This window comes from Pseudopipra pipra, chromosome 2, assembly GCF_036250125.1.
Source record: "Pseudopipra pipra isolate bDixPip1 chromosome 2, bDixPip1.hap1, whole genome shotgun sequence".
NCBI classification, from domain to species: domain Eukaryota; kingdom Metazoa; phylum Chordata; class Aves; order Passeriformes; family Pipridae; genus Pseudopipra; species Pseudopipra pipra.
Window position 1 is genome coordinate 91,785,469 of NC_087550.1, and position 23,479 is coordinate 91,808,947.

The 23,479-nt window shown below is 36.6% G+C and overlaps 2 protein-coding genes across 8 annotated transcripts in view; both read left to right on the forward strand.

The window, feature by feature from the left end:
* RGPD4 (RANBP2 like and GRIP domain containing 4) overlaps positions 1-1,862 on the forward strand; it is a 33,068-nt gene extending 31,206 nt beyond the window's left edge. For all 6 annotated transcript variants that reach the window (XM_064646400.1, XM_064646402.1, XM_064646401.1 and 3 more), the window contains one exon: positions 1,284-1,862. In XM_064646400.1, the coding sequence (XP_064502470.1) occupies positions 1,284-1,589 (306 nt within the window). In that variant the 3' untranslated portion in view covers positions 1,590-1,862. The remainder of the gene's footprint in view (positions 1-1,283) is intronic.
* A 993-nt stretch (positions 1,863-2,855) lies between these two features.
* Positions 2,856-23,479, forward strand: part of CCDC138 (coiled-coil domain containing 138) — a 37,511-nt gene continuing 16,887 nt past the window's right edge. Inside the window, exons 1-13 of one of the 2 annotated variants that reach the window (XM_064646409.1) lie at positions 2,856-2,925; positions 4,950-5,010; positions 5,632-5,770; positions 6,475-6,590; positions 8,373-8,557; positions 9,517-9,675; positions 12,170-12,289; positions 13,690-13,767; positions 13,847-13,957; positions 16,057-16,221; positions 16,744-16,860; positions 17,942-18,134; positions 21,327-21,503. In XM_064646409.1, coding sequence (XP_064502479.1) covers positions 5,637-5,770; positions 6,475-6,590; positions 8,373-8,557; positions 9,517-9,675; positions 12,170-12,289; positions 13,690-13,767; positions 13,847-13,957; positions 16,057-16,221; positions 16,744-16,860; positions 17,942-18,134; positions 21,327-21,503 — 1,555 coding nt within the window. In that variant the 5' untranslated portion in view covers positions 2,856-2,925; positions 4,950-5,010; positions 5,632-5,636. Of the gene's footprint in view, positions 2,948-4,949; positions 5,011-5,631; positions 5,771-6,474; positions 6,591-8,372; positions 8,558-9,516; positions 9,676-12,169; positions 12,290-13,689; positions 13,768-13,846; positions 13,958-16,056; positions 16,222-16,743; positions 16,861-17,941; positions 18,135-21,326; positions 21,504-23,479 lie in introns of both variants that reach the window. The other variant, XM_064646406.1, reaches the window with a different exon arrangement.

A 23,479-nucleotide genomic window follows, 5' to 3' on the forward strand; every position in this document is an offset into this window, starting at 1 on the left:
CCACTGTGCAGGATACTCTTATCTGCCCTTTCCCTACAAGGAGATGAGAAATGGTGCAAGCAGCACATGCTTTCCTAAGCCAGATGCTTACCTGTGTCTGCCAGCTCCTCATGATTCAGTGTTACCTAGCGGTGTCATGTTAGTGTGGAAATAAAAAGTGGAGATAAAGAAATCCTCTTAGAAAGGGCAAGGGGCCTGTTGCTGAACAGGAACACCAAGGAAAGTAAGTGTTCCCACAACTACCATTCATTTTTCTCTCTGTACAGAGAGGAGCTCCTGTATGCTCACCTGCTAAAAACACTTACTTTCCAGGATTCTCTTACAGTTTAAGGTACACTTTGTATTTCAGATAGCGTGTACTCGAAGACTGATATTCCCAGTATTTAGATGTTCAGGTTTCCATCTAAAAGAAGTCTTCTAGATCTGATTGTCATGCAGTGGCCTGTTCTTAAAATACTCAAATTTTGCACCAAGAGTATCAGCCTGCAGTGCATCCGAACCCCCACGTAGACAGTGTTGGTTTTAAACCTTGGTGTGCGTTCAGTAGCACTAGCAAGTTCTTCATGAATGCTGAAGGCTTAGGAGATAGATCATAGACCTTTCCTTTCCTGGAACTCTCATCAAGAATTCATTGAGTTTTAGTGACTTATAATGTGCAGAATGAACCAACTTCCATATACACTATGCTAATGTTCAGGATGTCACTAGATCACTGAAGCTGAGTTATGTAGACAGCCTTCTATAAACTCAGAATTAGACAGTAATATATGAATGGCTTCTAACCAGAATAAAATGTTACCCTGTCTCTTGATTAGGTATCACCTGTGCCTGAAGTATGCACTTTAGGTGCCAAGTTTTGGCAAAAGAGCCATTTCTGATAAGGAAAGCATCATCAGGTCTTTTAGGGCTTAAGCTTGTTTCAAGGTATTCCACATCCTATAAGGAGCAGACTTTCTTTTAAAATGGTTATCTGCACCATATATGTGTGACAAAGTGAGATTTTATCACATGAAATTAGTATATTGTAAATTTGGTCTGCTTTGCCTAAATTTTCTCCAGGTACAGTGAGAAGTTTTTCAATTAGAACTAAGGCTTTCCTTCAAAGATAAGATAACATACATTATCACTTCTGTGTGTATAGTCAAATAATAGGGAGCCAGAAACTCACTGCCTTCTAGAAAAACAAAAAGGAAGTAAAATTGTTGGTTTGTGTTTTGGCACTTGTCAGTTAATGCTATGCCCCCTTTTGTTTTGTTTGTTTTTGTTTTGTTTTTTTTTTTAAGGGTGGAGATATAACTAACCATGATGGAACAGGTGGACAGTCAATTTATGGAACAGCATTTGAAGATGAGAATTTTGAAGTGAAACACACTGGTCCTGGATTGTTGTCAATGGCAAATAAGGGCAGGGATACAAATAATTCTCAGTTCTTCATAACACTTAAAAAAGCAGAACACTTGGACTTCAAGCATGTTGTATTTGGGTTTGTGAAAGACGGAATGGATGTCGTGAAAAAGATTGAATCCTTCGGTTCTCCTAAAGGGCTAGTAAATGCAAGAATTGTCATTACAGACTGTGGGCAAATATAGAATTATTTCTTTCAGTAAACAAATGTTTTAGCGGTATAAATCAGTACTTAGATGTTATTGACTAATTATTTCAACTTCTTAAAATGGACACTTCTGATGTATAAATGTAAAATTACAGGTTATAGTTGGATTTTTTTATGTGTTCTAATTGATTTTTTTGCATGTTAAATAAAGTTCAGGCACTGGCATATTTCAGGTGTATTTGTGTTATCCTGACATATTTGTATTAAGTGTCAAATTTTAAAAATAAAATCCTAGTCTTGTTAAAATAAATGTCTTCAGTTTGTTTAAAAAAAAACTTTCATAATTTGGCTTCCTGCTCTCATGAAGCTCTTTTGAATGTGCAGATTGTAGATGCAAATTGCTGGACAGTGCACTGAAGTCCTTTGAAATTAATGGATGTTTCAATGTGCGGAATGCAAGCTGAGGCAGCTGGATGCTTGTTCATGCTCTCTGGAGTCTCTCAGTATCACCTCAGTAGATTTAAGAGAGCATAGTTATTAAATGTATTGATCAGTGTTTTGCCTCTCAAGAGTGGATAAATGCGGGATTTATTTAAACCGATACTCTACAGTTCAGTGCTGGCATTATCAAGAGTGTTTTTTTCCCAAGGTAACTAAGTTGTTATGATCTGTAAATTGGAAATATGTGACTTGAATATTCAACTTTAAGTTTATTTGGATTTGTATTTATTTATTTTTACAGGATAGTAGTAGTACTTCTTCACGGATGACTTTATCACTGTCAACAACTACCTGAAGGGAGTACCAGGTGGGGGTCGGCCTCTTCTTCCAGGCACTGGGTGACAGGATGAGAGGACATAAAGTCTTAAGATGCACCAGGGGAGGCTTAGGTTGGACATTAATTCTACACAGAAAGGGTGATTAAACATTGGAATGTGCCGCCCAGGGAGGTGGTGGAGTCATCCTTCCTTAAGCGTTTAAGGAAAGACTGGATGTGTCACTTAGTGCCATGGTCGAGTTGACGTGGTGGTGTTCGGTCAGATGTTCGACTCGACGATCAGAGGTCTTGTCCAGCCTTTAGTGACTCTGTGATTCCCTGAAGGTCCCACAAAACCATTAGACTGTAAAGAACCCCCAGTGCTGTGCCCGTCCCCCGCAGCCCCGTGAGGGGGCTAGCTCAGCCCTGCCCTTCCCGCCCGCCCGGGGTCGCCTCTGCCCCTCGTCCCCAGCTCGGGCGGCGGGCGCGTCTGCGCGTGCGCGGGCGGCGGCGGTTCGTTCGAGCGCGGCGGTGCCGCCATGGCGGGAGGGGGAGCCGCGCCCGGCCTCAGCCTCAGCCTCAGCCGCGGCCGCTCCGCCCGGCGCCTGCAGCCGCCGTACTCGCGGGGGCCCGCGGGGGTGAGACGGCGGGGCCGGGGATGGGCGGCCTGGGGGGAGGGAGAGGAGGAAATCCGTTTCTCGTCGCCGCGTTCCCGAGGGGCTTGGGGGAGGGGGCTGTAGCGGGGGGCTGTGTTCCCTCCCTAGGGTTCATTGTGAACACCGCGGTGTTGCATATCCCTGCACTGAGGGACAAAAGCGGGGTTTAAACAGACTTGGGGAGGTTATGTGTTCTTTCTTGTCCTACCCCCGTGCTCTAACTGCCTTACAGTAGAAGTGCGGAAGAGTCATCCTTGCCTGATGTGGAAATTTCCCTGATAATTACAATTCCAAATTTTATGCATTACTAAGACACTTATTTTTTGCCTAAAACCTTCTGGTGCCTTCCACGTAAGTGAGATCATATGTAAATGGTCTTAAAAGCAGTCTGCTAAGCATGTATGAAATATATATAATAGGATAAGTAATTTCTCTCTTATCCTCTTCAGCCCCAGCAATTGGCAGCCTTCCTTAGAATGCGTTAGGAGTGTTTGTGATTTTTTTTGTGAAGCCTAGTGATTAGCTCTGTTGTCAGAGAGCAGGAAAGTGTTCCATACCTAGTCAATCGGAGGAGAATCAAACCCGTAGTTCATAAGAGACTGCTGCGCTGACCAGGCAGCAAATTATGATGGGTATCATTCCCTTGCCAAAGTACAGCAATATTATTTTACACCAGAGAATGCTAGGTTCTTTGCATTGATATGAATGAGGGAACTGGACTGTGGTTCTTCTGTTTCCTTGTGCTCACATAAACGTTTATGGCTTTGCACAGTGGATTGGGAAACTGATCTGCTTAAAAATCCAGCAGCAAAGACCTCTTCCCCCTGCTAGTGTTTCAAAAGCCTTTGATAATTCATAGAAGGAATACTTGCTGACCAGGAACCTTTGTTTTGCCTGAATTCTGTTTGTCTTTCACTGAAACAAATTCAAACTCATGCTGCAAAGGAAGTCACATGTTGGGAAATATCCATGAGCAACCAGAGATTGGGAGAGATTGAAAGCTGGGTTTGAGCTAGACACATAGTTGTACTGGGATATCAGGTTGGTCCTGGGAATCGTCAAATGACTGCAAAACCCAGCCTTTTTTTTCTGAGGAAGTGTGTCTTGCCATTTTAGTATCCGCAGCTGTCCCAAATGTGATGTGAAGCTTTGAGTTCTTTCGCAGCTAAAATCAGGCTGTATGCCGTTAGTTTCTGCAGAAGGATTTACAACATGACTAGCATTTTATGGTGCTCTAGATTCTGTGTTTTTCTTGGGGAATGTTCTACTTGAATTACAGAACTGTGCTTCAAGAGAAAATAATTTTGAAAACTTAAAAGACTGTCACTGAGACATTAAAGTGTAATGCTTGCAAGGAAGAAAATGTTGCATTTGTGGGTTATTTCATTAGAAAGTGGGAATTTAAGTACAAGAAATTACAGCAGTTGATCACTTGATTTAGAACACAGCAGAGAGATGCAGTGAAACAACTAAGATGATGAGAACTACTTTGAGTCTGATATTTTCAATATCTTCTAATGTACATTTAATTGATTTTACTTGTAGCATAAAACTTCTGTTATTCACTTTCTTAGTATGTAGTTACAAGAGAGTAAGAAAAAGTAGAACAGGAAACTTTGGCATAAAAAACCTAGGTATGAAGGTAGATGGCACTGTTTCTGTGATTACCTAGTTCTACTTTCATGCCTTTATTTTATGTTACCATCTTCATTGTGCTTTATATGCTCAAATTTTAGGCTCAAATATTCTAACATATAACACTATGAATATTTCATTATTAGACTGTAGGGAATATATTTGCCTCTTTACATTAGTATGAGGGCCATGTTTATATATTGAAGAAAAACCTACTTCCTTTTCAAAGCTAGTGGTTTGTAGTAAGAATTCTGTCACAAGGAGTTGTAACTGTTAAACAACTAAGTCGTAACATACATTTTCCCTGAAAATTCTTACTAGATTACAGTAGTTTTGTGTTTTCTTGTAGGATTGCCTCTTGGGAGCACTGCATACCAAATGTAAAAGTGGAAGCTCCTTAGTATACAAAGGTAATACCAAGCAATGGTGCTTTGATCTTTTTCAGGGAAAATACATACTAGAGCTGTATGGTTCCTAAACTTATGAAAGTATTTTGCTTTTCAAATAGGTAGATACTCTTGATCAGGGGGTTGTGATACTTGGGAGCCAGCCTGGGAATGTTAACATTGGAGTAAAGAACACAAAGGATTCTTTAGAACAACCTGTTTGTGTTTAAGTCCTACTTGACGTAGTTGGTAGCAGTTCACCTCATAATGCATATATTTAGCTTTAATTTAAAGATACATAAATGTTTAATATTTAGAATGTATTTGGGCTTCTTGAGAAACACATTGCTGGTGCATGTGGACAGCAGACTAAAACAATTTATTTTTCAGACTTCAGTTACAGAAAAACTAGTATGTGCAGGCAAGCTCTAAAACTTCAGAAAGACAAATCTGGTGTGAATGCTAAATAATTCTTACTATAGTTTAAGCTTTTATAATTCTTAATTTGTCAGGCTGCATCAGTAGTGGTTTTGGTTCTTAAACTTACATGATTACGTGGCAAGCACTCCTAATAGGCCCTTGTTGATTTCTTAATGTCAACTTCTCAAATGCAAAATAAAATTATAAAAATTTTATGTATTGCAGGTGACATGGACAGCTCACTGGAAAACACAGCTATTTCTCTGTCAAGTTGTTCTTTAGAGTCAGAATTTACTGCAACTGGAAGAGAGAACAGCATCAGATCTAGTGATTTCCTAAAAGGTTTTAAAGACCGGGATTGGTAGTAGGTGTTTTCAGTTCCTCTCATCATCCAGATAAACCATGAGTAAACAGTATATTTGGACTGTGCAAAAGTTAAGGTTCTTGTATTCTTGAGTAAAGAATTGTTTGTGGCCAACTTATGAGATAATGTGGATGTTGATTTTTATGAGCAGTACTGTCTCATTTTTTAGTCTGATGTGTGCATGTTGAAATTGCTAATGGGATACAGGGATGATAAAAACTGAACTAGGTGATAAAAAATTAACTAGGAGGAAAGCAAATAGCCCAGACTGATAAGTAGACTTTTTTTTTTTAGAGATAATTTGATTCCAAAAGCCAAAAAATTACTTCTCTTTTTTTACACCAAATATGAAAAATATAATATAAAAATGGGGCAAGTATTTTTAATTTTCCAGAAATTTGGTTGTTTGTGATGAGAGAAGAGTGTTGTTTTTACCTGTCACGTACATGTGCTTACAACATGAAAATCCTAGTTATTGCTACTACTTTTAAGTCAGCAACACTACTAATTGCTGTGGTTAGTCTTGCGAGTAATAATGCCTTCCATCCAAATGATTTAACTCTGCTATTTGTTATTAGTCAAATATCGAAGTCGTACATTGAGCAATGTTTGCCTTTTTATGCAGCCTTCTCTCAGTGCTCAGCTATGTAGCACGTTAGAAAGGAACTGAGTAATTTAAAATTATTGCTTTTTTGTATTTTTAGTTTTGGTGATGAGCAGGATTCTTTTTGTGATTCAAATGGTCTAGAAATAGAAGAAAAGTCCATTATTTGCTCTGAAACTGATGCAATTCAAAATACAGCTATATACATGGAAACAGGTAATAAATATTTAATTTTACATATTCTTGCAACTCTGTGTGAAGTAACATGTAATTTTAAAAACTTTCTAGTAAATATATTTCTATTCAATTCAGAAATACAACAATCAACTAAAATGTATTTTAGATGGGGGGTTTAACCTTTCACATAAATATGAGTAACTCCTTTAGACTTATTTTAGGAGGTCCAGATGCACTTGAAGCAATACTAACATAAATTTTTAAAAAAAGAGATCAACCTTTTATGAAACTGGTTGCCAGCTGACGTTATAATATAAATGAAGAAACAAGTTGGGTTTTGGATTTTTGTTTGTGTGTTTGTTTTGCTTTATTTTGTTTTAAGTAGCTAGCTACATTAACAGATACTACAACTCAGTTAGATGTTTTTTGTCAGTCTTAGGATGGAAAAACTAGCAATGGGTAGTGTTGCCTTTTGTTCAGCTAACCCAGGAAATTCCAGCTACAATCTTGTAGCAGGGACCAAGTGGCATTCATTCACTGAAAATGTTTGAAAATGCAAGTAGAGGAGTTTGCGAATCAGTGTAGCCCTCTCTTGTGGAGAATTTTAGGTTTAGAAGAGCATTGAAAGTGCAGAGACAGACAGACAACCAACTCCAAAGTGGCTAAAAGGAATCTCAGAAGCCAGGCAGAACAGATCATTGGAGCTGTCAATGGAGACACTTTAATAAGTAAAGCAAAAGCCACGCACTCCAGCAAAGCAGAACAAGGAATTCATCCACCATTTCCCATGGGCAGGCAGGTGTTCAGCCACCTGCAGGAAAGCCGGGCTCTACCACATGTCATGGTGACTTGGGAAGACAAACACCACCACACTGAATGTCCCTGCCTTCCTCCTTCTTTCCCTAGCTTTATGTGCTGAGCATGACACTGTATGGTGTTGGGGTCAGCTGTCCTTTCTTTGTCCCAACTCCTTGTGTACCCTTAGCCCCCTCACTGGTGGGGTGTGATGGGGTGAGAGGCAGAAAAGACCTTTATGCTGTGCAAGCCCTGCTCAGCAATAGCTAAAACATCCCTGAGTTATCAACACTGTTTCCAGCACAAATCCAAACCATAGCTCCATACTGACTGCTATGAAGAAAATTGCCTCTATCCCAGCCAAAAACCAGCAAAGTACCAAGTTAGTGTTTCTGATACTGTGGTAATCTTATCCTGATGTGGTACTTAGGTGCAGTTGACCTTGCAAGATGTCTCTCCCCAAAAAGATCCCAATACTTCCCTTCAGTTATCTGTGAACTTTGTCCATTTGACTATTTGTGAAATCCAGCCATTCCTCATTGTTCCATCTGCATCTTTCATCAGCTCCTTACACTGTAATCTGTCACGGCGAACAGTTTCTCATGTGGTGTCCAGTAGTTTCTTAAGTCTTCTGCTGTTAACTTAGGTGTCAGCCTAAGGTCTAGTCAGCAGGAAATCACTTGCCTGAAGCCCTTACAAAAATAATAGGAGATTTTGGTGACAAAATGACTCAATCTGTGCATAGATTCTATACAGATATCTCTGGGATTTCTGTGTTGCAGTGAAGGGCATAGTTTTACTTATAAAACTCCATTGATTCCTGATCAGTTCAAACAAATTGTGTAACACTGCTTTGAGCAATTCTCCGTAATTCTTTAGATTACTTTCACATTTTGATACATCTTGCTTTATACTTATTACTCTGAATTCCTGAAATACATTTTCAATGGTTTTATACAACAGTCATATAATTATTTAGCTAGGACTAATTTTTTTAATGTAAAATGTTTTTGTTCCTGTCCACAGGCCATACCTTACCATCTCATTTGGCTGCAAATACACAAGAAAATAGCGACCAAAATATTGGCAGTGGCTTGTTAAAGAAAATTGTGAGGGGAACTGATGCTCAGGCATGCAATAGCCAAGGCTTAATACCACCTCACATCAGTCAAATTTATGATGAATTATTTGTCATACATCAGAAACTCCAGGTAGGAACTCAACCTTAAAATTTTTGTTGAATAATGTTATGAAGATTCTTACTTTTGATAAAGAAATGAGAAATTATGTACATAGTAAAACTTGCCTATGTATTAAAGCTATTACTTAGTGCTATTACTTTATACTAAGCACAATTAATTATATACTAAACCTCTGTCTTCATATGCCTCTTTCCCTAAATTAGTTCACTGATTTGGTAATGGTACTTTGACTTGGATTATGGGTAGGTCAGGTAGGTGGGTAGATTCAGCTTGAGGGAGTTTGAACACAGTGCTTCTACTGTCTTGTAACACACTATGGACATGGAGGGAAGCACCCACAACTGTTGCTTCTCTTGAGAGCATCTAAAACTGTTCTTCTGACTCTACACGTTCCAGAGCACTTGCCTTCATGGCCTCCTGCAAAAACCCTCAATTCATCCCACCAGTCCATCTCCAGCAGGCCTAAGCTACTAACAGAAGAACCTCCTATGTGGTTTTACTCAGTAAGAGTTCCTAAGCTTCTGCTAGATTCCTTGATGTGACTGTCTTTTGCACCATATGAGATAAAAATAATTTTGCATCTCTTTATCCCTCACCACTTTTTCAGGGATGCTTCCCACTAATTGAAGAAACAATAAATCTAGTATTCAGCATAGACAGTCACATCAGACTCTCTTCTGTCTTACAGTTAATACTATTATCCAAACATTTTGGAAGCAAAAGCCAAAGTTTAATTGTCTAGATTTGTACTTGAGCAACAATATAGAGTTGAATTTTGTATTTTGGGAGGCCGAGCCATCCCAACGCGCATCAGTCATTTGGGTTAACATGTGAGGAAACTGAACATAGATGGCCATCAGGATACTTTGTATTAGTAAGCTCTTATGTAACAAAAATTCAAATGCAGTGTGATTTGTGACAACTTCTTGGGTTTTTAAAGTAGTTTCAACATTTTTTTCTTAATACAGAGAGAAAGTTCAGCACAGCAGGAGTATGCTCTCCAACTCCAGAAACAAGAGCGTTGTCTAACAGAACGAGAAGCATTGATTTTTAAACATGAAGCAGCTTTGGCTAAAATAAGAGGTGTTGAAAAAGAAGTTCACACAAAATTTGGAGCTATAAAAGAGGTAAAAAAATATATTTGATGATAGATACTGCTCTACATACCGTATAATTTCTTTATAGTTGTCTTAAGCCATCACATGTTTGCTGGAAATACTGCTTATTTCTTAAAGTGATTAAAGGAAAGATTTATATAGAAAGTACTGAACAATATTATTAGGATTTTTGTATGACTCCTGTTTCAGAATGGTGCATTTAGTTGTCTGATGTATTAGTACATGTTACTGTTACAAGTTAGAAAAAAGAGGTCACTTATTTCTAAAGTAGTGACAGCTATATGACCAGTATTAGAGAAAAAATTTTGGTCTATCTGTAATTGTATGTACGTGAAATGAGTATTTTTGCATTAGCTGTAGTTGAAATGGATTTCCTTGCAAAGGCTTTAAGACACATTGAGACCTTATGACATAACACCTATTGCAGAGGGCATTAGCAACCAAAGGCTCAAAAAGTTCAGAGGAAGATCAACCTAACTTTGGGGGTGTGGGAAGAAATGAAATGGTGTGATTTTGCTGTAAGAAGAGGTACTTATTAATAACACTGTTCTTGAGAGTGTTTGCAATTGAATTTAGGTCTTGTGAAAAGTTTTAGTTATTATCCAGGAGGTCTCCAAGAGAAATGCTTAAACATGTACTTTGTGTCAAAACAAGAGGCTGAGAAATTAAATTTCTTTGAAGTGTGCAAGTAAACCTTTCCCACAAGCTGTTGAGGGAGGATAAACTACATGTTAAAAAGGAGGAAAGGGTGCCAGAGGGTAGATCTGAAAAAAGCATACTGTTCACAAGGCCTGAGTGTACAGTATTGCATTTGAATAGAAATATCAGCAACAGAAACAGAGGATGATAAGTGGGTGCATGGGCTAAACACGCTGAATGAATTGAGAGTGAATGTGCCAGTCTTCAGCTACAAAAAAGGCTGAAAAACTAGATGTAACAAAAGCAGTTAAGCATATGAACAGGGAGATTGGCAAGACTGTGGTGTTCCTAGTATTGGATAACTTAAGAAGAGGGGTGACAAGCATCTGGCAGGAGTGAAATGGTATAGCTGGTTAAAATACAGATGACACCACCTGATTTGATTATGGAAGTGGGTGGGTTAGACATCCTGGCATCACCTGCAACCCTATGGCTTAACAACTGAATTGGTTATGAACTTCAAGTAAAGCTGTTAACTGTGTATGTAGAAAACAGAAGTGAAACATTCCTTAAGATTCCATAAGATAGGGTGCATTATATGTTTGGCAGCATCTGTATGTTTATTGGTATGGAAAGGGGATCTGTCATTTCATACAGATGAGAGGACAAAAGGAAACAACCTCAAATTGCACCAGGGAAGGTTTACATTGGATATTAGGAATAATTTCTTCACCTAGGGGATTTTCAAGCATTGGAACAGGCTGCCCAGAGAAGTGATGGAGTCACCATCTCTGGAGGTATGAAAAGACATGTAGATGTGGCACTTAGGGACATAGTTTAGTGGTGGACTTGGCAGTGTTAGGTTAATGGTTGGACTCACTCTTCCAACCTAAATGATTCTATGATTCTGTGTCTTCTTAGGCAAATATGTGTAGGTGCTTTAGACAAGAATGTCATGCCCACAGCTGTTCTGATCCTATTGGCTGAAGAGCAACATTTGAGGAAAAGAGGAAGTGTAGATGGTTCTCTGTGCAGCTGGAATGGAAATTACTAAATTTCTAAGCAGAAATGCACAGGTGGATCTCTTCAGGACTTACATCATTTAAATTTCTACAGTCCTTTATGTTTGTCATTTGCACATGTAGGGAGAGAGGATATGACTGGAAATGGAAAAGTAGACATCAAGTAGGTGAATGAAGAATAGTGAACTCATGGAAGGAGAGAAATGAAAGATAGTGTGTATATATAGCTGGAATATTTTCAGTAAAATAAAACCTTGCTGTTTTATCAAATCTGAGGTACTCAGAGGTGCACTGGTGTCTAGAGAAGATTAAATCTAAAACAAGTTTCAGGGGAAAGAGAAGAATGGCAGTGGATATGCAAGTTGTAGTTAACAATTCATATGCTTATGTTGTAAACCCGAGTGTTAGTCTACAAGGCATAGGATTAGTTTCTTGCTCTGCATGATTGAGAGTGAGCAAAGCCAAAAAAGTAGTTGAAACCTCAAAACACAATCACAACTTTTTGTAATTGAGTGAACTGTAAATAAAAACTTTTTCATTTATTTTAGTTCACAAACATTTCCCACATCTGAATTGTCTGAGAAATATACATATATATATATAGTCTGGTTTTGGTAGAATCTGGAAAGAATAGGAACTATAGTCTGTGCACGTTGCTCTCTGTTTCTATATAGATCCTTCATAACATGCAGTACAGATCTTGTTTTTCTCACTATTTGGCCATGCAGAATGACAAACTTGGTATTTGAAAGTCTGTCCTATTATTTTAACACTAAAATGGAGCTTGGTGTTTTTAGAATAGTCTCTTTTAAATCATGTTTTTAAACTTGATACTTCTCTAGCGACATGAGGCAGAAGTTAAGCAGCTGACAGAAGCCTTGAGAGAAATAACTAAAGAAAATAGGAGGCTGAAGTCGTCATTTGACACCTTGAAGGAAATGAATGACTCTTTGAGGAAACAGGTAAAATTAATTATTTCCTGCTACAGAAAATTTTACAGGTTATAGTCAATAATTGTAAATCTTCAAGCAGCTTTAGTTTGCAAAATTGCTGATTTTTTGTTTTTGTAAGACAAGAATTGTATGAGTGACTGAAAGTACTTCCTGCGTGTTTTTCTAGTACTTGAAATTTAACCTTTCTGATCTTTTACAGTATAAAAAATATTGAACTTATTCCTCTGACCCACTAGGAACAGCTAATTGTTAGGAAGGGCAAATCCATATCTTCTGAAGCAGATTGAGGGTGGATGGAGAGAAAATATTTTATGACTTCATAGAATCCACCCTGTGCTGATTGGCTGTGCTGATTCTATTAAAAAAAAAATTCTAACTTCGTGTTTGCTTAGTATTTTTAGTTATTAATTAAGGCAGTATTTTCTCAGTTCTTATATTGAGATAGCGTTTTATAGTAATACACAGAGTAGGAATTTGTTTCACTTGGCTGTCAAGTCTGACCTAAAATGCTGACGTGCAAATTGCTATCTAAACTGTTTGATCATTGTTTATTCATTGAATTAATACCTGTTCTGATGGATTGAAGGACAGTAAAAATCTACAGCAGGGCCTTATTCTTTCCATTAGAGAAGGTCAGACCTAACTCCTAGGACCTTGATGGTTCTGGTGCAACACATCTGTCTTGTTATTTCCTCTCACTGCTAAATCTTTGCATTTCTGTGCAAAGTGAGGGCTTCTGTGATAATTATGCTGTTCGACGTTGTATGCATAGGGCATGCTTCTTATGTTTAAATGGTGGTTACACTTTACCTCATCTTTTCTCACCAAGCAAACTGTTTCTGTACTGTGTTAGTAACTGTCTCATTCTGCAGAGAAAAAAACTTTCACCTTCCCCATTAACAAGACAATTGTACCGTTCTTGAAATATATGCTCCAATTTTATGTCACTTCTTCATGAAAAGATGTGAAGTACCTGTAAACCTAGGATGATATTGTAGTGATTATTCTTCCCCTTCACACTGAAAGGTTGGGCTGCAGGTCAATAGAGAGCTACTGCTGCTGTCTTATCAGGTTGCCCAGAGAGGTGTTAGAATCTCAAACCTTGGAGCTGTTTAAAAGCTATCTGACATAGTCCTGGCCAACCATCTTGGTGGCCTAGCTTGAGCTGGGGGGTTGGACCAGATGTCCTCCAGAAGTGCTCTTGAGCCTCAGCCAATCTGTGATTCTGTGATTTGTTGAGGGAGGTGTATGATGATTTTGTTTCTCTCACTTTACATGCTGAGAAGAAAAAAATTGAACTTAAATAATTTAGCTACTCAACAGCAGTATCAAATTGTTTCATTATGATAATTAGGTGAAGAATTCAGTTTTGAATTTACAGATACTTTAATATTTTCTGATTCTTTCAGTTAAGTGATGTAACTGAGCTGAACAAGAAGTTGGAAGGTCAAGCACGAAAAGTACAAGCACGTTTAGAAAACCTACAGGTAAGGTTTGTTCTTACATATACCTGCTTCTTTTGTAGGTAATCTGTGAAATGTAATTCATTGTTATATTTTGTTGTAGAGGAAGCATGAATTTTCAATAGTACGGAAGTCTGACAATATATGTCAAGTGATGCAACAAAGCAAACCTGTGAAACAGGAAAAAGTGATGGTAACATCAAAAATGGCTAAGGTAAGAATTGAGCAAAAGTCTTGACTGTTTTCATTCAAAAGGCATTAGGCAGTGTAACATTCTTTGTGTATCTGCTGGAAATTAGAAAATGTAGCTTCCAATTTTGTTTTACGAGTAAATTAATTATAATAAGAGAAGAAACATTATATGGGGAGAAAACACAGTTAACAAAGAATGAGGTTTGTTGCTAAAAATGTGTCTTGGATTTCATATTGCGTATGTCAATAGTATATGTGTATATTTTTATTTATATGGTATGCTCTCCACTTCCTGTCATGTCATCTTTCATCTGCCAATTAGAATTATAACCTGCTTCCACTTTAACAGATTTCTTTTGCTGTGTCAGAGAAAATCTTAAACTTCTTCTGCTTACTGCTGCCGTACAGCACAGCACTGTCCTTATGAATAATACCAGGCAAAAAGTAGTCAGTCAGAAGTATCTGATAAAGAATCTTAATCTTCTCAACAAAATGTTATTTTTTTGAGAAATAATCTTTAATGGGGAAAGAGAATAAATGCAGTGTTTATACACAGTTCCAAAACAATCACCTTTGTTTCCTTAAAAAATCTTCTTATAACACTTCATGAAATGCTTTCTTTCTCCATGTAGTTCCGTTTAGTAGCAAGTGAACTGTGAAATGAAAAAGAGATATTCACACCGTCCTACGTAACTGATCTACATTGGGTGCCTTTAAAACTGAGCTGTATATATATAGCCAACAAATTCTCTTTACATAGGTTTAACATACTTTGGTTGCAGGTGTAATACAAATAGTATCAGTAATTACAGTTCTGATAGAAGAGGAAAACAGTTATCTGAAGGTAGATAGAAGAAAACTTTTGAAGTCTTTATAGAACTGTTTGTGCAGCCTATCTTCAGTTATCTCTGGATGTCTTTCATAGAGTATTTCATTGCAGTGTAGTACAACCAGAATGACAATTTCAAAATGTCTTTGTTGTTTTTTTTTAACAATGCTAGTTGCCCAGTTAAATTTTAACAACAGTAAATTGTGTGAAATAAAGCAAAGTAGGTGTAGTGCATTGAGATAAGAATTTCCCCATGCAAAGGACATTAAAGACCTGCTTTCTTCTGTAGTTCATTTGTCCAGAATTATAAAATGGAGTGATTTTTTATGTGAATTTTTTTCCAAGGTGTTTTACTACCATTTGTCCAAATATAAAATAAATTATTTTTTTTACACCCAGAAACGATCACAAATAGCTCCTGTCCTGCACTGGGGAGGGAGGTGTGAGAGAGAGAGAAAAACACTGCAGGATTCCTTCTGGGTCTCTGGAAGAAAGGCCTGACAACAAATGGCTTAATTAAAAGGCTATTTTAATAAGATGGAGTAAGAGGAGGAATAAAGCAAGCAAGTAAATCTTGTGTCCCTTCTGATGCTGGGAACCCTGTGTTTGAGCAGCATCAGGTGGAGCTTGGGTGGATTTTTCCCAGGGCATGCCAAGCTGCTCCTGTCCATTGAGAGAAGCTCCTCCTCTTTGGCCATTCAAGATATTACATAATTTTCTTGCAAAAAACCAGCTCTATTCGTGGAGGATGTTCACAGGAGAAGAACTTGTTGCCTTTTTAGACAAGGGCAAGGCCAGGCAGGAGGCATGATCAGCAGTTCCACTTGGAAGCTGCCTGATTTTATTCTGCAGCCAAGCACAGGATAAACTGTGCAGTTGATTGATCTGTGGAGCACAGCTCAGGCTGCACCTACTCAGGTTCTCTGACTCTTTTATGTACAGTAGTCTCCCAGTCAGGATTGCCACCTTCCAACCCTTGATCCACATACAGTTCACCTTTCCCAGTGATATTGTAAGTTACATATTAATAATATGCAGGCTTCTCAAACCCTAGGTACAAGGCCCAGCAGAGCACACATGGCCTGTTCACTATCTACTTGAATATGTTTTCCATGGGCTCCCTATAGAGTAACTTATCTCCCAGATTTTATCAGGCATAAAATTGTCATCCTTTATATTATGCATAATATTTCATAACAAATGTACTCTCGTGTTTCAGTCTGTTACTATTTTGGCTTAAAAAAATCATTAACTTGGAAGCTGAAATATCTGATGTTATGGATGTATTACAGCTACCATTGAATTCACAAGTTTATGAGCTCTTAAGTTTTCTTATGGATTGGATCTCAGACCAGCATCTTAGCAAAATAAAAACACAAGAAGAAAGAGAGGACAGTTATAAACTTACGGTTACCCAGAGCTCAGATAAACCCTCTACTCGGCAAAAGTGTATGAAGGTAAAGGGGTTTGGATTGTTTGCTTGTGTTAACATGTTTCAGATTTCTGGGGGGGGGTGGGTTGTTAAATGATTCTTAAAGTATAACAGGTCAGCATGTAATTAGAACAAAATCACTGTTAATAAGTCAGTATTCATTCCAGCAGTGAGATAGAATAGATACATTGTCAATTGTAAAGCATACAGATAATTTTTAATAAAAAGTGTGGTGTTCAGTCTCAAGATGAGAGTTTCAGCATTTTATTTCTAGTAACTTCTTTCAGTTGATACTTCTTTTTTTATGTGTGATACTTTACATAATTCCTCTGTTTCAAGGAGATTAACAGGTCAAATTTAAAACATTTTTATGCCTATTTAGATATTAATGTTTCAATTTATGACATATGTAATCTGTTAGATTACAAGAGAAAACTCAAAAAAAAAGTGAAGAAGTCTGTTCGTTTGGTTTTCACTTACAGTTAGCTTATAGAGTAGTTTTATATACTGCATACTGCATATATACTACTTTTGTGTATTTTTACAGCTTTTGCCTCTAGCTACTGAGCAACTCCAGTGGATGCCATATGTGAATTCTAAACTGCACATTCCTGTAATTAAATTTATTTACTGGTCTATAAGACAGCTAGACACTGATATACAGGTAAAACAAGTAGTCCTCTTGCAGTATGTTTTTTTAATAACTAAATTCACAGAAGATATTAATGGATTTTGCATTTTAAATATATATGAAAAGCAGAAGTTTTCAGGCCGTATATAGAAAAGAAACTGCTGTAAAGTATAAATTCTTAGTGTTTAACACAGATAGATGCCAAATCAAAAAAAATCAAGTTAAATTTAAATTTGGCATTGTGTATCTAAATACAGTGTTCGTAAGTATGTGATCTCTGTTGTGATTTCTAAGCACATCAGAAATTACACTTTTGCATATGTTGTTAACAAACTTGCACTAGAAAAGGCAGTACTTTCAGATGCACTTTATGCATGAGATTTGCTGAAATTGATTGAAGTGTGTGGCAAAGCAGTGAAGAAATTTTGTTTGTTTCTGTTCTCTGCTTGGCGTCTAAACACAAGACATTCCTTGCACTCTATGACTAGAGTGCTATAAGAAAATATGTAGCAGTATCATAAAGAAAAAGATAGTAGCCACACTGTAAAGACTCAGCATAGTGCTGTCAATAGTGCTTTTGCTGAATCAAAAGATAGAAACTTTGTAAATATCCTGAGTTTAAATTCAATAGAATACTAAGCTGTTGTGTTTGGTGCTAATAAGTAACTATATTTTAAATAAGCATATTTTGAAGTTTGATTCTGAAGTAGTATTTCTTTATGACGAAAAGTCTAATAGATATTACCTGTACAGTATTCTTAAGGTTCATATTTAGACCTTGAATTCTGTGAATGGTTTTACAGGATGTAACTTCAGGCAACCTTACAAAATAGAATTGACTGAAACTGAACTTTTCTGGAACCAGAGGCAACTTAAATAATGTCAGCATATCCATAACATATTAACTATGTGTTGATACGGCACCGTGGTAGTGTTGTTCAGCTGCTTTTGGAACACAAAGCAGAATTGTCTATACAGATTATATTCCAATATGTGGTCAAAGAATTTGCTACTTAATATTTAATCACATGGGGAACATATATATCACTGTATAGTACACAGGATTTCAATGTGTTTTAATGTTTACACTTACTCTATGCACTGTTTGAAACAGCATGCAACAATGAGATCAACAATGAGGAGACTGGGCGAAGATATTTTCAAAGGCATAGTGAGCAAGGGAAACCCACATGGTTCTTCTGAACAGTCTGTAGAGAGTAAATCAAAATCAGCAGCTTTTTTTAAGAGTTCCTGTATGCCTTTGAGATTTGTGTCAACTTTAATTGTGCTTAAAACAGTGACACAAGGTAAATTAAGATTTTTTTTAATTTTAATTTATTTATTTCAGTCATGTGCCTGGATAAAAAGCATTTCAATGATACTATAGAGTCTATTATGCTTTATTAGTGAAAAGTGGTTTTACTTGAGTTTGGCTACCTTGTGAAGCAAAATATGTATGAATCTTGCTATTATTCATTTCATATTTGAGTTTATGTGTTCCTTTTAATATGATGACTTGTTAGATCAGTCAGCATTTCTGAAGAAGGGGAAAAGAGACGTTGATAATTCTGTCAAACTGTTTTCCTTCTTTGTCCTTTTGACATAGAGAGTGGTGTTCACTTTTGTGAGAAGAAAAACCTTCAATCAGTCCGATTTATTGAGATATTTTAAAATTAACTTACAGATTAACTTCGGTTATTTAAACAAATTCTTCCCCATTTCTAGTTTATATATATATATATATATATATATATATATATATATATATATATATATATATATATATATATATATATATATATGTATGACTTCTTCAAACACTTCAACATAATCTGAATTATGCTTGAAGGTTCTTCATTCATGTATGTGCAGATGTGATGAGTAATCCAAAAGAATGTTTTATTTTGACTTCTATTATTAGGTTTCTCTTTGACTTAGTGTTTTAATTCAGTAATGGCCTCAGTGATTGCTATGAACCTATGCAAAAGGAGTCCATCAGCATAAAAGCAGCAGAGTTGATAGGTCCCCTCTGAATCCTGAATGCAATGTAATTGCTACTTATTATCAAGTTGAGTTTCTGAATATATTAACGCTTGATTTTTTTGTGTGTGTTTATTTCTTTGGGAAAAAAAAGATCATCTATTCTCTTAAACTATATAGTCCATACAGCCTCCAATGCCTGTTAGGGGATTATTCTATCTGAAACAGCTACATCACTTTCAGCTCTTTCTTCTGCCTTTTGTTAACCAGAAAGGATCAGGAGGGTTGTGTAGGGGTCATCACAGGGTGAGTGACTCTTACCTTTCAGTGTGAGATTTTTTCTGTTTCCTTTGTTCCTAGGACCCTTCCACCTTTTACACCGGCAGATATGTATAACAGTAAAGTAGAATTTTCTACTTAAAACCTATATAATTTGGTGTTGGCAAAGAAATAGAGGAAGCTGGGTCTTCCTTGCCTTATGGGAGAGGGAGAAGATAAAGGTTTCAAAGTAGACACTACAGGATTACACAAATCAGATTGTATCTAGGCAGTGTGACAAAAAGTGTGGGAAATATAACTCAAAGACTAGAGTAACTGTTTTCCCAGCTGATTTGTTAACAGCTGCCTTTCAGTTATGAAGTCTTTTCTCTCTTCAAGGGAAATAGATAACAAGAGGTGTTGCAGATCTTTTTATGGAAGTTAGGCAGAAAAGTAATTATACACCATCAAGAGCAGGTGTAAGATGCGATTGCTGCTTACCTGCAACAACTTAGCGGTACTGTGGTGCTGCATAACTGGGGTTTTCTGCAAGAATACATTTTACAAGGATAGCATAAGAATGAATGTATTTATAACTCTTTTCCAACTCTTTGTGATATTAACCACTTATTTTTCCCTTTTCAAAGACATTTTAAAAGCACAGATCATTTTGATAGCAAGTAATTGTTCAGTGGGGCTACAACTGAACAATCTAACCTAACCTCAGAAATGGTCCTGCTTTAGGCAGGAAGGTTAGATTCCAACTAAATTGTTCCATGATTCTGTGCTACCTTTGATTTTCGTGACCTTTTATTCTCTGAATGGTTTCTATTTTAAAATGCCATTACTAGTAACACATCTATTCTGCTAATAACACAAAGAGATTCAGATAGGTTACAGAGATGTTAATTATCAAGGTACTCCTGAAAAACCATGCCAGAATGTCCAAATCAGATGCCTGCTTTGTCATCTGATTTTTTTTAGCCTCTTGCGTGAAATATATTGTGAATATTAGGCCAGTTCCTTAGACAGCAGAGATCCATATCACAAAATTGCTGCAATCTCTGGCGCCCTGATAGACACTAAATTGGGAGGCCAAGATTTTAAATGCATAGATAATGAATAGTGTTCTTTTTCATGGAAGTCGTGCTTTTGGATTAGATAGTTAAGAAGATTAGTTTGTCTTTATGCTTAACAACCTGTTCAGGATTTATGTTGAGAGTATTTACAGTAAATACAGGATTTAAACATGATGGAAGACCACCCTGACATCATTAATGAACTAACACAGTATTTCAGCTGTTGGAGGAAACAATTTCAGTCAAGACATTTTGGTGAAGCATGATAATTATTCTTAAATTGCGACTCATATTTCTAGAAATGTTTGATAAAAGCAATGCAAGAAGAATTGCAATACCAAAACTAGTCATTGCCAAGACTGATTTACCCTAAGCAGATGAACAATCTTGATTAGAATGAACCAGTTTAGCTTCTCATGGTTCCCTTTTACATGAAAAATATGATCTGATGTTAAACATATGTCAGATATCACTGTGTATGAATTTTGATCACTCTGACCACATGGCACTAATGATCTAGTGATAAAGTAGCACATTTGAACATACATCTTCTTTCCCTTAAATGTCAGTATCCAGCAGATGGCACCACAGTTAAACTTTTGCGGCAGGATAAATTGTTTCCTTCTACTTAATTTTCTGCACTCCGGATGATCAATGAGATTCCAAGATACTGAGGACAATTTGACATCAGGAAATTAAGAAATTAGATTGGTTCACTTCATCTGCATTCTTAGTAGAATTTAATGGACTCTACAATGAATAAGAATATAAAATGTATGTGCTGAAACTACCGCTTTTTATAGAAGGAATGGGAGTAGTTGCTCTGGTGAAAGTAATTGCTCCTACTCAGACAAATCAGCCATTGACTCCTTTAATAGAGGTTTCCCAGATGTTGAAACTAACATTGTCTCAAACTATGCCAGCTTATATTTTCTTTCCTCTTAAGCAAAATATTTGCAGGACTTTACATTTGTAAATATATTTTTCTTAAACATAGTAGATAGTGTCTTTCTCTACTCAGAATAAATTGTTAAGGAATAAAAACAGACAAGTAAATTTAATATTTTCACCATTTAGCTTTTAAGTATATGTCTGCAATGGAAACTGTTGAACAGTTGTTCACATTGCTTAATGAAATGATGGTTATAGAAGTCTTATTGCCTGTATTCTGGTATCTTTCAGTGGATTACCTGGCTCAGGCATTTGATTCACTTCGCATAGACTTGAAGACAGATGAAGGGAAGGCCTTATTTTTGGAATACCAATGTGTGCCTGTTGTATTAAGTCACTTAAAAGTATCCAGTAGAGGTCTGCTTTCCAGTGCTCTTGAAGGATTACTTCAGATGACCATGGAATCTGGTAAATTGGGGTAATTAAAAAAAAATAAAAAATTAAAAATCAGGGTAAGAACAGGTGAGGTAAGCATAAATACAATGTAAAACAGCACGATTCTTATGTATAAATGATCTAATGTAGTGTTAACATTAATTTGTATCATGTACATTCATTAGAGACATAAAACGTACATCTGAATTTTCTTTCTCTGTCATCTTGTGTTTTCTGCTCCCTCTCAGATGTTTTATATTTTGTCCTGGTTGCTTTCTTATTTATTGCTGTGAATTTTTTGTTGCTCTTTTTTGGTTTGGCATTTCAGTTTATTCCACTGTATTATTTTGCTGATATTTTTCTTTGAAGTCAGTCTGTGCCAGGGAAGCTAAATAATGAAAAACTGCCAGAAGGTGGAAATAAAATATAGGTTGTATTTAAATTCTTTTCCTAGTTTGAATGAACAGATCATCCGCAATCATTTTTCAGTTTCTAATAATTGAAAATGGCATTTCTAAAAGAGATGGTTATGTTTTGCTGAATTTTACTGTGCCAAGATGGTTATGTTTTGCTGAATTTTACTGTGCTTTGGTCCTGGAAAAGTGTTAATAATCCTATTTGTCATAGCATTTTCCAAGTAATCCAGGCTAAGGATCAGTTGATAACCAACTGGATAAACATGAAGGTAGAGAGGCATTCCAGTGCCACTTTGAATAAACTTTGTGGGTGGGTTTTTTTTAAAGATGAAAATCACTCACTGCTTTGTAGAACAGAATAGGGGAAGGGGCTGCTGCTATTTTTGAAATGTTCGTTATTTTGGAAGGGTTTTGTTACCATGCATTGTACTGATTAAAATACAAAACATGTTTGACTTGGGATGGTATAGCATTGAGTAAACAGCAACTTTGTAGCAATGTAAGTGCAGAAATATTTAACTAACGTTCTATTCTTCCTTGCAGACTCTTTTTCTGATCATGTAGTTAATGCAGTCTTACACTAAGGTATTCTTCCTAATAGTCATGACTGTGGTTGATAAAATGATTGGGAAAGAATTAATTGAATGCACAAAGGTCACAACCTAAGCAAAGTGGGTGGTGTCTGGTATTATTTTGGGTAATGTCAATAACAGTACATCTTCTGTTACCTCTCTGTAGTCAATCTGATACACTAGATGCCTGCAGTTTGAAGAATAGTGAAGATATATTTTGAGAGACTCAAATTTTTGCTTTCTCGCTTCTCAGAGAAGTTGTGCGTATGTGAAATCAGGGAAGTAAGAGTACTGTTTAATGGAATTGATATTTGATTGAGAATTATTTCTTGGCAACTGGATATAAAGCCTTATGCAGAGCCTTTCTCTTTGGTAGAATAAATTGCCAGTACACAAGTTATAGGCACGTTCTGCTTTTTTCCAATCCGTAGTTGGTGTTTTGCAAGAAGTTGTTAACCATGAGAAGTAGGATTGTTGATGGAAAACTGTGTTTTCATTGCTTTGTAAGTTTCTTATTAAAAAGTCATTAAAAGACAAACTATAGAAGATGGCAGTGAATATTCAGAGGACTCTCTATGTTAGAGTAAAACAAGAATTTATGCTCACAGTATGCTTACAGTTTTAAAGGAGCCTTAAATGTGAAGTCATAGGTAGCTGGCCATATACTCAAATACAGAATTGTATTACCCAAAAAGACAGTATCTGGCCAACAGAAGGCAAAGTCTAGACTTTTATTTTTTGCTGTAATATATGCCATCCTAACCATTCTTTCAGTTTGGGTTTTTTTCTTCATATTATTTTCTATAACTTAATTTTTTAAGTTTTAATTTTTTCATGAAGTATTTTTACAGATTTAAATTTTAGTTGTTCAGGCTGAAAAATGTTAATCAGATGTGAAATAGCTACTATGTTTCAATAGTCCTCCCTGTAACTGCATGTACTTTTTTTTATAGTAAGCAATGAATGCTAATGTTTCTGTGCAGTTCAGGCCTCTCTAAGGTCCTTATGTAGGCTGTCTCCT